General features: G+C 34.5%; 1 protein-coding gene across 4 annotated transcripts in view; it reads right to left on the reverse strand.

Annotated features, from left to right (window-relative positions):
• The window catches only part of Otogl (otogelin like), a 122,597-nt gene that overhangs the window by 19,957 nt on the left and 85,942 nt on the right, over window positions 1-16,698 (reverse strand). For 2 of the 4 annotated variants that reach the window (XM_077798984.1, XM_026396993.2), the window contains 9 exons: window positions 13,917-13,996; window positions 13,531-13,599; window positions 9,184-9,257; window positions 7,425-7,602; window positions 7,010-7,152; window positions 6,511-6,534; window positions 6,328-6,420; window positions 5,057-5,246; window positions 2,034-2,248 (listed from right to left, as the gene is read on the reverse strand). In XM_077798984.1, the coding sequence (XP_077655110.1) occupies window positions 2,034-2,248; window positions 5,057-5,246; window positions 6,328-6,420; window positions 6,511-6,534; window positions 7,010-7,152; window positions 7,425-7,602; window positions 9,184-9,257; window positions 13,531-13,599; window positions 13,917-13,996 (1,066 nt within the window). The remainder of the gene's footprint in view (window positions 1-2,033; window positions 2,249-5,056; window positions 5,247-6,327; window positions 6,421-6,510; window positions 6,535-7,009; window positions 7,153-7,424; window positions 7,603-9,183; window positions 9,258-13,530; window positions 13,600-13,916; window positions 13,997-16,698) is intronic. The other 2 variants (XM_077798983.1, XM_026396994.2) reach the window with 1 other exon arrangement.

Here is a 16,698-nt window from a genome sequence, read left to right on the forward strand (position 1 = left end):
TTGGCTTATAACTTAAAATTTATTCCAATTTTTCTCTCCCCTCATTCATTCAGTAATCACAAAATGTGCATTTATATGTAGATGCTAAATTCTGAGTTTTCCTTTTCTCAGTCTAAGTGCTTCTCTAGAGGCCTAGGCCTATACTTGCCTATAGGGAGAAAAGAGAAGTCTGCTTAGCTGATGAGTAGCCTCTTCATGCCTGCTTCACTTTATGTTTATAGAAGAATATGGTCACTTCTCTGTTCCTAATCATCCTTACGGGAGTATTGCCCTGGAAGACAGTCATTCCATGTCTAGTATGGTTCAGTCTGATTGCAATGGCCTCAGCCAATGTGGTCACCAGCTATTATGAGTATGTCCTCCATAGCTTGACCCAGTGGCCAAAACAGAAATCTTCTAATACCAATTTCTCCATGACCTAGAACCTGGAGTTACAGGTATAATACAGTTTTGGAGGGTATGTTGCTTGACCCAGTTATAAGGCCATAGCTAGATGCCTTTTAGTTCACCTTCTTAAACAACAGGTTAAATTCACACCCCTGTCTTTTTTTCCTATATGAAAAATTTATCTATTTACTCCTGACTATAAAAACATAAGCATTACCGTCCTCAATTAAAATGGTTTTTATCTACGTAGCAGATCAAGTTATTATATTACTATATTTTGAGATATTAAATAATTATCCATCTGTGCAAATGTCCAATTCCTCATCTATATCTGGACTCCAGTTTTCTTTTTTTTGCCATCGAATTCACTGGGAAGATCCTAAGAGAAAAGTTGAAGCTATTGCAGACTAAATGGCACCTTGTATTACCTCTCTACACTTTGATGAGTCAAGCTGAAAACTTTCCAGTCAACCTTCTAAGTTCTCAGTTATTGATGCAATTTTTAGAATTCATGGTGCTTTAAAGAATAAATTAAAGTGACAACAACATGCATTAAATGTATTGCTTTTTAAAATTTTATGTGCACGCATTTAAAAAATTTAAACACTTAAAACTTACTTTCACTCAAATCTCTAAGTGAAGAGAACCTCCAAAAATATATGCCTTTTTATTCCATGACTTCAAACCCTTACCTTTTCCCTCAGGGAACTCATAGTGCAGGCTAACTATAGAATCTACATCTCCCCATCTAGCACATAGTGAGCTCCTTCCTGACTCAATAATTTCATCACTCTCCTTCCTAGATTCTTCCTCTATATATGTGGCACAAAACTGCTTCATTATTTTCCTTGCATCGGCTTTTACTCCAAATATTTTTTTTGTATATACTATTTTCTTCTGTCTAGATCTTCCTTCTTCTCCCTTCTTTCCTGGAAAACCCATCCTTCTGAACAGTTCAAAGGTCTAAACCTGCATGAAGTCTTTTCCAATCTGGTTTCTTATGGATCTTCATATTGTAACTGTAATATACTTGTTCACAGATTGCCTTTCTTGTAGATTCCTTGACATCAGGGGAATTTCTTATTCCTGTATCACAAGAGTCTAACATCGTGCCTACTATGTGCTAAATGCTCATTAATTTTTAAACACTTTGTGAAATTCTGTTTGTCCTTTGTCTCTAACAATGAATCTTTTTTAATGACATAGATTATTTAAAATATGTATTAATTTTTCAAGTCAGAAGTCTAGCAAGTAATAAAGATCAATTAAGTTCTTGTAAGTTCTTACAAGAGGCCAGAATTGTAAGGAAATGATTAAAGTTTCAATGTCTTAGTTCCTATACTGGGTAATCAAATGCCATTGATCTTTTTCACCCAGAGGCATTTATTCATAGGAAAGAACTTCATTTTTTTAAGCTATAAATATAGTTCTAACAAAACATGGGATGGGAAAAAAAGATAATTATCCTTCCTGTATCTGTAAATCTATAAAAAGTAAGTGATTCTGAATTCTCAAACATACTGGCAGAAGGTTTGGAGATAAACTATTCTCAGTAGGAAAATATCATAGCAAAACCAGGAATTTATTGGCTTTTACTTTCAATATGTCTAACATGACAGTTCTTATTTATAGGTGCTTTGGCTTACTTTATCATGGCATGGAATGAAAACTCTTCTATTTAATAACTCAATGCAGTGACTGCAATCATGCTCAGTACAATTCCTAACAGGTCTTCTTGTTGTTACTGCAAAAGATTTCTCAATTTCCCAGCTCTCAATAAATAACTCTATGTCTTCCATATTCCCAATAATTGTGCCGTTTTGCATCTTCAGATCATCATCTGGATCTTCATTGCAAATTCCTTGAAAGAAATGTGACATTTAGAGGGAAAAAATTTTTTCACTTAAACCAAATATAATTAGCACAATTAAATCAGCTTAACAATTTATTTTAAATGAATTCTTTTATCAAAGTTCCAAATTCATGTGTCTTTGACTTTAGCACTGACAGGGTTTTTAAAATTATATTTCTAAATCCTTTATAAAATAGCATAGAACTGCCTTAACCCAATAAGAAAAAAGTCATGGGGCTATATGTAAAGATATATGAAGAGATCATAGAAAGATAAGAAAGAGAAGATGGATCCTCCTCCTACACATTTCCATTATTACCACCATCTCATTAGTTCAGAGCAAATTTTTACACCTGGCAAGATATCGCCTAAAATAGTGTACACTGAGTGACTGAATTCCAGGCTCACATTCACCCAGGATAACTGTGCCTGGAAATATTAAGCTTTCCCTTTCAGGAATTATCCACTGCCCCGCTCCCATTGTCCAGTGTATGACACCACTCCAGATGAGGACCCTGATTGACATAAAGTCAATCCTTACTCCCTTATATTAGCAATTGTACAGGTGAAACAGCCAACTTATAGCAGTCACATAACCACACGGATTTATTCATCATCAGGAAAACCATTGTCAAACTCAAGGCTTGAACTGGGAATCCCAGGACACAGTCCATCTCCCTTCATTGGAGTGACATGACATATTGATGACTATGATGCTTTGAATAAGGCCAGATTGAGAATAAGCTTATTCTTCATCCAGTGGAGTACAGAGCCAAGGAAAGTACAGAGATAAGAACCAGATCCCTTATCATACCTTTCCTAAAGTCCCATCCTACATTAACACATACTTTTCTTAATTTCCAAGACTGTAAGTTATAATATATGAAGTAAACATTTTATTCAAACATCAAATCTTAATCACCAAGCAGGTGCATCAGGATGAAAAAGACTGCTGCTGCAGACATCTCATCCCTACAAATATACAGGTTTCTGAGGGCAATTAAAAGGGAAAAAAAACCCAACTTCATGCAACGTAACTGCTAAGAATTTAAGGTGAGACTTTTGAAGAGAGAGGTAATTTCTAATACAAATGTGTTTCACTGCAACTCCATCCATCACCCCAGCTAACTTCAGTGTTATATAGACTTAGATGTCAATAAAGTTTTTTCCATTATGGTGTCCATGTTTAGTTTGGATAACACTCTTGTTTACCTCAGCTTTTTCAGTTGGCACCCAACCTGGTGGTTCTGACACCACTCAGATGACCCTTTAACTATCTACCTTTCTCATACTCTGAAAGTCATGGAGTTTAGGCCATGATCCTTGGTAGCAAAAAGGTGATCCTAGGAGACTGCTTTTCTACATTGCTTAGTTAACAATTCAGCTAGCAGAGTATCTATCCCCTTAAAAGCAAGAGCTGAGAGCAGAGGAGGAAGAAACTATAAAAATCAAACAAAAATCATATCATTCAGAAGTGCTAAATCATAGCAAAAAATCCATTCCCAAAGTCTGAGTTGTTAATAATAACTATTGAACTACATTTACTTAACTATTTCCACATGATAAATTTAAGTCACTGCTGAAGTCCATGACAAGGAACATTTTCTTTTGTAAGGAAATATGCAAATCAGTTTAGCAAAACTTTCTACTAGATATTTGTGTTTTAAAAAAGAAACAGTCATTTCATTTAATTTTCTGAGGGCAAGAACTTGCTTAGTCATATTCATTTTTGAGTTTTTAGCATCAAAAATAATATCAAACACTCAGAAGGTAATGGAAAAACTTTTACTGAATGTTTAATGAAGTTAAAATTGAGGTATATTTTAAAAATTACCATTTATCATCTGTTATTTAAGTAACACTTTAAGCATTCTACATTAATTTTTCACATATAATCCTATCAATGAGAAATATTAAAATTTAAAATTTACATGTAATATTATGCAAATTTATGTATACAAGTTGATATTTTGATTTCTGCATATGATCTTGAAATGATATTACTGCACTAACTAGAAAGCTGAGGAAACTAATCTCTTAATATGTACAGAAAGTTGAATATAATTTCTGTTCACCTTTCCATAATGATCTTGAAATGATATTACTGCACCAACTTGAAAGATGAGGAAACTGATCTCTTAATAGGTACAGAAAGTTGAATATAATATCTGTTCACCTTTTCAGGAGACACAAGAGCCAGTACTTTTAAAATTTGTTATATGCCCACAGATATATTTGGTTTGTTTCCTTTGACTTTTATATCTATGTAACATGTTACAATATTAAGCCTAAGTGTAAAGGTACATATAAGTTGTATACCTCATAATCAAGCTGAGACATGTATTCAGAACATTGTATTCTTTCGATATGACATAAAATTTCCCTGAGTTTAACCTTTACAAAAAGGAAGAAACAAAGATTTTAAGCCTGTGACCTTGCTATGCTTTATTTTTTATCAATTACCAATTAGGACAACACTAGTACTATCTTATTAGGGGTTGTTAGAATAAAGTGAGTTAAAATATGCCTGATACTTTATTAATTCTAAATAAAGAAGAGTTAGTAGAAACATAAAGTATTATAGTAATAATAATAATAGTAAACATTCATTCCATGAAATACTCAGGCTAAACTGTTATTTCTTGCTTTCTTAGCCCTTTATTGAAAGCCACTGCTTTCTTCAATATTCACATGGGGAACTGAAAGTGAGTATCACAACTCAAGTCTGAAAAGTGGACCAACAGTGTTCAAAACAATGTACTGTGGGCAGGAAAAGAAATATTAGAAGAAATAAAAGATCTTAAGATCAGTGCTCACCACAAAGTCCTTCTGTATAGGATGACAAGTTAAACCGGAAGCTGAAGTGAATATCTATGATTCCTGTAAGGTGAGCCCACTTGATGATTAATCCAGCTGGGGTAGTAATCATGTACATAGTACCAGAATCCTCTATGAACAGTTCTTGATTTGAAAAGGGCAAAGGCACAACAATAGAATCCACTTCTACCTAGAATAATGTAAATACATCTGGTAGGAAGGTATTTATTTAAATACACACTAATCAAATTCAGGACAATACAGATTATTCCATTTATTCTGTTTTAATATGGACTAATTTTTAAATGTTTAAAATTTTATTTTTCTAGCCTAAGGGATATCTGAATAAGTTTAAAAAAAAGAGAGATAAGGAAGGCTATTTTTTTCTTCCCCTTGTTGAATGACAATTGGCTTTGTATGCACAAGTAACTTAGGAAAAGAAAGACACAGTAGTGATAATACCTTTCAGGAAATTGGTAACTAGATGAAATATCATCGATTTCAGATCAAATTAAAGAGAAAAATTATTTTTATATGGACCTATGCACCTGTGCTAACTAATATAATTATTTTCAGAAAGCCTATAACATCTCAGCCAATTTAAGTAAAATCTTTACACATCTTTTTCTTACACTTTAGAGAGGACAATTTAGATCTGAGTTAAGAACCCAGCTCATAACTCACTCTTACATCCTAAACATACAGTTCTTATGATAAGGGTCTTTCGTTCAGAAGCAAGTGGCTCCTTTCAAACTTATTCATAACACATTGTTCTTGTTTCATTTACTACAATAAAGGTAAATATTCTTTCTTTTTTCTCATTTTAGCAATCAATTATTCATCAAAAATTTAGTGATATGAACAGTTCACAACCAGCCCTCCCCACCTCTTCTTCTCTAAGTGGTTTTCATTGTGCTCCCCAGGGCCACTGCTCTTTTCAACATCATTTCCACCTTGTCTGACTTGAAACACAAATATTAACTCTGTTATGAAGAAGCTTGGTCATCCGTATTATCTGAGGGGCATTCGAATGTTTAACAAGGCCCTTAAGTTAACCTCACAGGAAAGAGATATATGCAACAGTTGGCACATAAATGGAGGTAGAAATATAATATCAAGAAACACATTTTTAGGCTTCCCATGAAAAGAATGATTATCCATAAGAGCAATGAAACTGCACTGATATGTTTAATTTTCCTCTTTTTCCAAATGGTTTCATATAATTTCTTATTTCCATGTCATGTAAAGAAAATTTTCAATTGTGTTCTTACCTTTCTTGCTACCCTATTGACAAGAATTTTATTTACTGATGTTGTCACATTTAACTTCTTAAAACAAAGTCCAGAGATTCTTCCAGAGGAAGCCTTATTTTGAAAAAATAAAAATTAGATGAAGTTGAACATAATTTAAATCATAAACAGAATGAATTTGTTAAATAATTTGCAAATACTTACTAGCTTTTTAAATGAGTTTCCATTCTGAAAAGAAATACAGAACATAATTTTTTAAATTTTTAACTGCTTTATTTCATAGTATTCAGATAACATACAATTAATCCATCTAAAGTATATAATTCAGTGGTTTATAATATACTCATAAAATGGTGCAACCACAAACCATTTGAAGATACATTAATCATCCCCAAAAGAAGCCTTATACCTAGATACATTAATCATCCCCAAAAGAAGCCTTATACCTATTAGCAGTCATTTCCCACTATCCATTCTGGCCAAAAAACACTTTTAAAAGAAATTCATTACTTGAATTTTAAAAACATCATTTAGAGTAATATGATATGCCTTTAGATATGTTTACATAAAACACTTTTATTTAAATATCAGAAGATCAATATAAGGTTTCAAGCACCTTTTTATTCTTAAAATCTCAAATGTTACAATATATCTCAACTATATATTTATAAGGAAATGACCACAAAAATGGATTAGGACCTACCTGATTCAAGGAACACTTTTCAATATGAACAACTATGATCTCCCCAGGAATTCTTACTAAGATATAAGAAGCCATACTATATAGAGCAGCACTGTTTCCATCAAATGTAATAATGCTCAGTTCTGACAACATGGAACATCGACCTAAGATAAAGTGATGTAAAGTGGAATTAGTCTATGAACTATTTGTTTTTAGTAATAGCTTCTTTAAAAAAAATCTCTTAACTTAGCCTTACATTTGATAAGAAGCAACTCAAAATGTCACATACTGAAAACAAAAATTTTTCAATCAAATGAAGAAAGCTCAAAAACAATAATGGTATAAACAATAATGGTATAATGACATGATCAGTTCCAAAAAACAGCAATCTCCCCTTTTTAAAAGTTTAGCCAGCACATAAGAAATGCAAACTTACAAGGACATTCCCACTCAGGACAGCAGATATCAGTGTTCACTTGCACAGGTCTTCCCCGGAAACCACAGTCCGGCATTTCTACTTCCTTTGGGCAATTAAGAGACCAGTTGTAGAATGTCCATTCCATATTAAGGCATATATATTGGCTACAGTTATATACAGGATCAAATTGCTGGGGCTGTTAATAGAAGAGAAAAAGTAGTAAGTTTTTCCCTATTTTCAACTAATATTTTCAGTTGATGTATTAGTTTCACAATTCCATTGCCTATAGTGTATACTTCCTAAATACAAAAACTGTGAAAGAAAAAATTAAAAATTTCACTACAAGTTTTTGTTGATGTGTCCTCTCTATAATATTGAATATGTACTTAATTTAAGTTTTATTTTAATATTGATTTAGCGTCAGGATTACCCATACACTCAGACAAAATAAAGTCCTTTCATACATTCTGAGGTTAGCACTTGGTAAGCAAATTTGTATGATGGCAGGCAGTCTTTCCTATTATGTTATGTAGAGCTAGTATATGAATATAACTTCTGTTCATGTTGGTTTAAAAAAATCACAACTTAATCCTACCCAAATATCTCATTAAAAATTCGTATGTGACATTAATAGCACATGATTAGTATAATTACAAGTTAATTTTAATATATAGTTTAAAACTTACAGATAAATATGAGTTAAAGATTTCAAAGTTCATAAATCATATTCTATTTGAAAGTATGATAATTATTATTATCTTTTTTGGGGGGTGGGTATCAGGGATTGAACTCAAGGGCACTTAAATACTGAGCCACATCCCCAGCCCTATTTTGTATTTTATTTAGAGACAGGATCTCACTGAGCTGCATAGTGCCTTGCTTTTGCTGAGGCTGGCTTTGAACTTATGATCCTCCTGTCTCAGCCTCCCAAGCCTCTGGGATTATAGGCATGCCCCAGCAAGCCCAGCTTTATTTTCTTATTCTTTAAATGTTAGATACATTCTTGTCTCCGGGTATTCTAACTTGCCAGCCCCCTGTTTGGAACATTGTGTTCCTGGTCCTCTGCATTGTTCAGTCTCTCAACTTCTTTAGATCTTTTGCTCTAAAGTTACCTAATCAGTAGAGATTTTCTAACAAACTTATTGAAAATAGTTTCATTACTCTCCTGAATAGTGCTTTTTCGAACATTTTAATGTGACATATTGTGCTTATTGGCAATCTCAGAAACTCCAATATAATGCAAAGTCCATAAAGGCAGGAAGTTTGGCCTGCTTTTATACTTTACCAATAGTAGCTAACCAGTTCTTGGCCAGAAATGATGCTAAATAAATATTGACTAAATAAATAGCTAGTTTATCAAAATGAGTGTCATATTTGAAGAAGATATTTGCTCAAGTATCAGCTGAGAAAACTATTAGCTCTAGGGGCCAATGACTTTTTATCTTTATTGGTTGCCAATATATTGTTATCATCTTGCATAATGTCTGGCATATAGTAGCTGCTCAATAAATATTTTATGAATGCCTGATGGATGGAGAAGGCCACACTAGATGACTCTTTACTAGGAAATCACATTTAGGTTCTTATTTAATTTTGCTTTTACTACTGTGACTATAACATAATCAATAAGAATTATCTATCAGTTAAGAAAACATAGTTGTTAAAATGTAATTCATATTATTATCATTATCTTTTAGCAATGATAAACCCAAAGAAGTTTAATGCTATTTGAAGAGAGAAACAAGAGCCAATGCTATCACAAAATAAAAAGTCATACCTCACATTCCAAACCTGTTGTAGGCATTAGTGTGTCAAATATAGTAATGTCTGAGGGGGTAATCATTTCTGGACCTACTAAAAATGAAGATGAAATTCATTAGTGGAATGGTATTCATCATGCATGGAATGCACGTGACAGAAAATTTGCTAAGGAATTTTATATAGATTATTTCATTTGTGAAGGAGATAAAAATGCTATCGTCATTTTACAAATAAGGAAACCAAGCTGTTGGGAAGTCAGTTTGAAAAGTGACAGGAGCAGAGTTCTAACCAGGAATTCTGATTCCAGAGCCCTGGCTTTTTTTTTTTTTTTTTGTATTTTTTTTTTATTATTAGTTGTTCAAAACATTACAAAGCTCTTGACATATCATATTTCATACATTTGATTCAAGCGGATTATGAACTCCCATTTTTACCCCGTATACATATTGCAGATTCACATCGGTTCCACATCCACTTTTTTACATACTGCCATACTAGTGTCTGTTGTATTCTGCTGCCTTTCCTATCCTCTACTATCCCCCCTCCCCTCCCCTCCTCTTCCCTCCCATCTTCTCTCTCTACCCCATCTACTGTAATTCATTTCTCTCTCTTGTTTTTTCCCTTTCCCCTCACTTCCTCTTATATGTAATTTTTTATAACAATGTGGATCTCCTTCCTTTACCATGCAATTTCCCTTCTCTCTCCCTTTCCCTCCCCCTGTCTTGTCCCTGTTTAATGGTGATCTTCTCCTGCTCTTCCTCCCTGCTCTGTTCTTGGTTGCTCTCCTTATATCAAAGATGACATTTTAATGCCCAGTCTATAAACACCTTCACTGTTTTAGCGTGTTAACACAATTGTTCGAACAGGTAAAAATACCAGTGGTGTCTCCAAGCTCAGGAGTTACAAATCTTATTGCATTTTCAAAATAACTAGAGAAGCTGGTCCCTTTCCACTGGTGAAACCTTGGTGTGTTCCTTGCAAACAGATGTTGCTTTGGACAACATCGGTGGGTGTGGTGAAGGAGTGGCCAAGAAAAGGGTAGACACAATTGGCAGATACATTTGTAAGGCACTATAATGCTTTTAGCAGAACTTGAGAAATTTCTAAAACATCCAGTCTGAAGGACTACAGAAGAGACAAGAATAATAGAAGAAATTTTCCCACGCTGTGGTTGCAATGTCCATCATTGATAGTATTTTAAAAAACATGGTATTTGTTTCCTATTGCTGCTGTAGCAAATTGTTGGTGCTGCTTAAAACATTATTTAAAAACCAGCTTATTATTTAGCAGATCTGGAGATCAGAAGTGCTAAAACTGAGGAATCAGCAAGGCTGTATTCTTTCTGGAAGCTTTAAAGTATGTGTTTCCTTGCCTTCAATTTCCATGGGCTGCCTGAATTCCGGGCTTGTGCTCCCTTTCTTCACCTTTATAACACTAACTTAACATCTCCAATACTCTCTTCTCTGATTCTGTCGCCATCTTCTCTGATTCTAACGTGTCTCCTATGTGGATAATTTAGGTTAATTTCCCCCATTTTCAGATCCAGTCATAAAACTGATGAGCATCTTTACATCAACAAAGCCCTTTGCCATGTGTGGTCACATATTCACAAATTCTAGGGACTAAAACCGGGACATTTTTGGAGTTCCATTACTCAGCCTACCACAATGACATAATAGATAACTTTTACACTTTTGGTTAAATAGTTTCCACAGATAACTCCCATTTTTGTTATTATTTTGTAGTTCCCAAATTGAAGGATAGATAAAGTACAACAAAAATTCCTTGGTCTTAGGAGCAAAGTTCATGATACATGTATTAGATGTTGTATTGTGTACAGAGCATGATATTTAATAGACTTAAATATGTTTATTTCCATTACCACAAACTTTCAGGCAAAGAAAGATAATACAAAGTTCTAGTACAATAAAAGCACAAATTCATGGAAAATTCTAGTGACTAGGAGGTTCAGCAGTCTAAATGTGAAGGAGTGCATTGTTATCTAAAATAATCAAAGGATTATGAGAATTGTCTAGATATAAAATAATAGTCAAGATGTCTTGACAATTACAGCTTTCAGTAAGTTTTGAAATTGAGAAGTGTGAGTTTTCCAACTTTTGCTTCTTTTTCAAAATTGTTTTGGCTACACTACATTCCTTGTAATTTCATATGGCTTTAGGGTCAGTTTGTCAAGTTCTGCAAAGTACAAGCTAGGGTTATGACAGGGATTACATGTACCTATAAAACAAATTTGAGAGTATTAGTATCTCAATATTAAATCTTCAAATCCATTTACTTTAACTGCTCAATTCCTTCAGTAATGTTTTGTAATTTTCATTGCAAATTTAAGTCTGTATTTCAACTCTTTTGCTAAATATATTCCTAAGTATGCTATTGTTTTCAATGCTCCTGTAAATATAATTATTTTCTTTTCATATTGTTCATTGCTAGTGTATAGAAATACAGTTGATTTTTTTATGTTGGTCTTGTATTCTGCAACTTTGGAGAACTCATTTATTATTTTTAATAGGTTTTGGCAGATTCCTTAGGATAATATCTCTATCTATCTATCTACCTACCTATCTATCTATGTCATCTACAAATAGAAACAGCTTTACTTTTCTTATCCCTGAGGGTCATGAAGTATAGTTACAATTAAATAGTTTTACACATTTGCAATACATGTTAAATATTGATGGGGGGGTTATCAGGTCAAAGTAGACAGCAGCACTTAGAAGAATTAATAATCTACACCCTGGATGTTAGAATATTCAGTCTTATTTAATAAACTTATTCCCTCCATAGATTGAACGATGTTGGAAAATTATCTCTGGCCCTGATCTAAACATGCTTTTACAAAAATAGAGTAATTGTTAATCTCTACAAGGGTGATAAACCCATTCTCTTGTGGCTCTTATAAGGTTTACATGTATGCCAAGTATTTAATTCAATGTCTGGCACGTAAGATTTCAATGAATGTTAGCTAATAAGAATAATTGTACTAGTAATGCTTATAGTGAGTCCACAATTTGGAAAATGTCAAAAGACTCCTAAAGTCCTTCAGTAATTCTTCAGGGAAAAAAATTCCAAGTTTTTTGCCATGAACCTTTTACCTAGCCCCCTAATAATCTCTTTTATTCTATTTCTTGGAACTTTTCATCACATGCTGCAGATTCAAGACATACTGACCAGCTGGATGTCCCTTCATGTGAAATATTCTCTATCATCCAGCTTTTACAGTTACTGTTACCATCTTGTTAGAACATATTTCTTCCTACACAGTCCCTACCTTCTGTTACCCTTCTGAGACTACAACTCCAAAATAAATACAATGCCTCTCCCATGTGCTGTTCCTATGTACCCTGATTGTACTACAATCATGCCAAAGTGTCCATGGGGATTGATTACAGACTTCCCACACATACCAAAATCTACAGCAATTAAGTTCCTCATATAAAAAAAACATAGTATTTTCATATACCCTATACACATCCTCCCACATACACATCATCTCTAGATGAATTCCAATACCTAATACAACATAAATGCTGCACACACACACACACACACTCACACACACACACGTTATATTGTATTGCTTAGGGAATGATGACAAAGAAAATAATCTGTATGCATTCAGCATATCAGCACGGATGCAATCTTTGTTACCAAATATTTTTGATCTGCACTTAGTTGAATCTACAAATGTGGAACCCACAGATACAGAAGGTTGACTATACTTTAATACACTGTGGACTAGTAGCTATTCGGGGTAGGGTTGTGATTTATCTGCCATGCCCTCAGTGCCAGGACAGATGGTGGCACAGTTGGTGCTCAATTAAAACGTGTCCAATATAAATATCTGAATTTGAACTTTTCTAGATAATAATTCCAGGAAAAAATAATATGATTAGTTTGGCAAGCCCCAGTGTCACTAGATTTTATTAAATTCTTTCCTGAAGCAAGTTTCATAGTGAAAGAGGGAGGCAAGGCTACTAGAGCCAGGGACAGAACACAAAAAAAAAGGCAATAGAGGCTCCAAAGGAAAGTTGAATTACATCTGCATCTCCTTGGAGCCAATTCAATCACTATGCAACTTTAAGTAGGATTTAGAAAAACCTAAATTCTGGGCAACATGAGGAAAATTCTAGTAGAATCTTAGTAGTATTCTAACTAAAAGAGTATGCAGACCCCAGTTGTAGAAAATGTGACATGCTGAGCCCATGAACAATTCCTTAATGAAGTGAAAGTACCTTCTGGGTTTTCTGGTCAATGGGATTATCCTAATGCCTGCAGCTCTGGTAAGTGTGCCAAGACTTACATTATGGAATGCTCATTTTACTGTCTAACCTTGTAATGATACCTGAAAACATGGATAGAGAGAGCTCACCTGGTGGCACTAAGGTTGGCTCTGTGGGAATCACAGGAATGCCTACAAAGAAACAAAAAAAAATGCTCTTCTTTAATTTATATTTGTGTACAGTAAGACCCACATAATTCACACAGGGCTCTTTCCTTCAAAGAAAATGTTTGGGAGGAAAAAAAAACAGGAGGGATGTGAGAGGTAAGATGTATATGATTTAGAAAGTAATTAGGAATAACACCATCACAAAACCCATGGAAAGTATATTTAATGGCTTATGAGAGTTTATTGTCTAAAACTTCTGATTACAACCACCTGCTTCATAGAGGGGAAAAAAATTCATGCTTTTCACTTGTCAGAGTAAATTAAGCAAGGTTCACACTTACAGTCTCCTGGATAAACACATTTGAGCGTGACCTCATCAAGGATCATATTTTTAGGGCAGTAAGGCAAGCATCCTTCAACCCTTTACATGGAAAAAAAAATCAAATGAGAAAAATGTAAAATGCAAAAAAATAAAAACTGCATTGAATATATGAAAATAAGATACAGCCTTCCTAAAATTCTTCCGTCCCCCATTGTCAAGCTCTGAGGAGAACTCCACTTGCCCACCACTCCATCATACTTCAGTTTACAAAATCATAAGCAAGTCGATGATAAAGAATCATTATGATTAAGGCACAATTTGAATCCAAAACATTCAAAATATACACTTATATTTGAGGCACATTAAGGCCACATTCTATAAATCATTGGAAATACAGGAAAAAAAATTATTGATATGCTAATCTATATTAGTTTTGTTATTTCTTTCTATTCCTAAATTCCCCTACATCTAAATGGACTGACATGATTTTAGACTATCCTTGCCTTCAAGATGCCTGTAGGTCAAAAATAGCATCTTCAGTGGTTTTCCCTGTCTATTATTAAACCTACATTCATTGAAAAGAGAATCCAGACCTCTGGTGGATTGCCTGTGAGAACAGGGCCGGGGAGGGTCATCGGCTGTATTCTCAAAAGCATTGGTGTCTGTGCCCCACTGTGGCAATCCCACGGGAGGAAGTGGTTGCGTATGACCCACAGGAGCCCCAGTTTGAAGCCCCAGGACATTTTTCCATGGTAAATATCTCCAGTCCTTGTCTGTAACAAGAAGAGTCCTTGTCTGATGCCAAGTAAGAGTCTCAAATTTCAACAGTCCATGAATTCAGGAAACAACACCTAGAACAGTATTCTACTAAGGAAATAAAGCTAACATAAGAACTGAGGTTACATTTCTCTCTTCTCTAATTAAAGTTCAGAGCCCAATTTATTCTGATTCTAAGGAAATAAATGTGATCTTTCAATAATCAAATCTGATTCTTAGGTTCATACATTCTACAGAAAATTAATGCCAATATTATTATAAAAAAGGCTTTTTAATATACATCTCAAACACACTATCAAGTTATAATAATAATTTTAGTATTTTATAAACATTTCCTTGGGTTGATCTATTAATAAAGAATTTGGACAAAAATGGTCAAGGCTGCTCCACTGCGGATCAATATGACCACTAGAGGGCACTGTTCGTGCAAGCAAATTCAGGCAACACTAAAATCCAAGGAAAACTCTTTTCTATCTTGTTGTAGAATGAGCCTTTATGAGACAAAGTTAGCAATCTCTTGAATACCTCATTCCTATTAATTTTAGTGTGGGTGTGGTCCTTAGGATTAAACCCAGGGGTGCTTTACCACTGAGCTAAACCCTCAACCCTTTTAATTATTTTGAGACAAGGTTTTGCTGATTTGTAGAGGCTGGCCTGGAAATTGAGATCCTCCTGCCTCAATTTCCAGAGTTGACAGGATGACAGGAGCACCAACAGCCATGGATTATGACATTTTTTCTTTTGGTATCAGGGGTTGAACCCAGGGATCCTTAACAACTGAGCCACACACCTAGCTCTTTTTATATTTTATTTTTGAAACAGGGTCTCACTAAGTTGTTTAGCATCTTGCTAAATTGCTGAGGCTGGCTTTGAACTTGCAATCCTCCAACCTCAGCTTCCCAAGATAATGGGATTACAGGTGTGCACCACCATGCCCGTTATAATAATTTTTGAAATATAAATAGTTAGCTTATAGGTGACCAATTGTATATTCCATAAATAAGTTTGCATAAGTTTTAACAGGCATATAATCCTATTCTCTAAATTTTATCAAGCAGAAGGAAAAAATTTAACATTCTGATTTTTGGAAAGACTTCAGCCAGTAGGTTACCACTAAGTGAAGTCACCTTTAATTTTTTTATGCAGCTCAACTATTTTGCAATGATTTTGTACCCATAAAAACCACAGCATACTCTTAAAATATTTTCTAACAACTATTAACTTAACCCCTTTAAAATGTCTTTATAGTCACAATTCTAGCTTTCTCTTTATTTTGTCATACAGATGTTAATCTACTCCACTTCTCACTGATAAATATAATGCTTCAGATACAGAATCATTCTTAGAATAAATCTTACGTATGGGAGTAACAATTTACATTTGCGCTCTAGGGTGTGCCATTTGACATATTTTCTTATGAAGAGTTCTCATTTTCACAAGATATTTTTATTTTTAACACTTGCTTTGTGCCAGAAACTGAAATCACCTAGAACAAGGCTGTTGGGGACACGGAGGAGGGGTGCAGGAGCACAGAAGAGGCATGGCTCCACACTTGAATGTTCAAGGACAAGGGGCAGGGGGCAGTTGTTAGGCCCCATAGCACAGGGCAAGGACACAGAGGCAGGAATGAAGGTGGAAAGGAGAAGCAGCCTGGCAGGGGTGAAGTTTCCTGAGTCTTCTAACTATACCCAAAGACAAATAGCTGCAGGCCAGTAAGCTGGGAGCATTAGGGAACTGTGTTCAATCACCTTGGAGATCGATCATGTCACAAAAAGAAATAAACTAGCCAAATAACACTTCAAAATATAGCTCAATTTCCACTAGAATGTCAGGCCAGGTGTGTCCTCTGCTGTCTTCCTTCCAGTGTGCCCTCCCAGTGATGAGCCTCACTGTGGGGCCACTATGGTATCCCTGCCTCCTGATACTTCCCAGAAGAAGCAGGAAAAAGACTTGTGAATGTGAGTGGTCCAAGCAAAGGATTAGATTTCTCATAGGAAAAAGGGGAGGAAAAAAGGTTGTTCTTA

This window comes from Urocitellus parryii, chromosome 5, assembly GCF_045843805.1.
Source record: "Urocitellus parryii isolate mUroPar1 chromosome 5, mUroPar1.hap1, whole genome shotgun sequence".
NCBI classification, from domain to species: domain Eukaryota; kingdom Metazoa; phylum Chordata; class Mammalia; order Rodentia; family Sciuridae; genus Urocitellus; species Urocitellus parryii.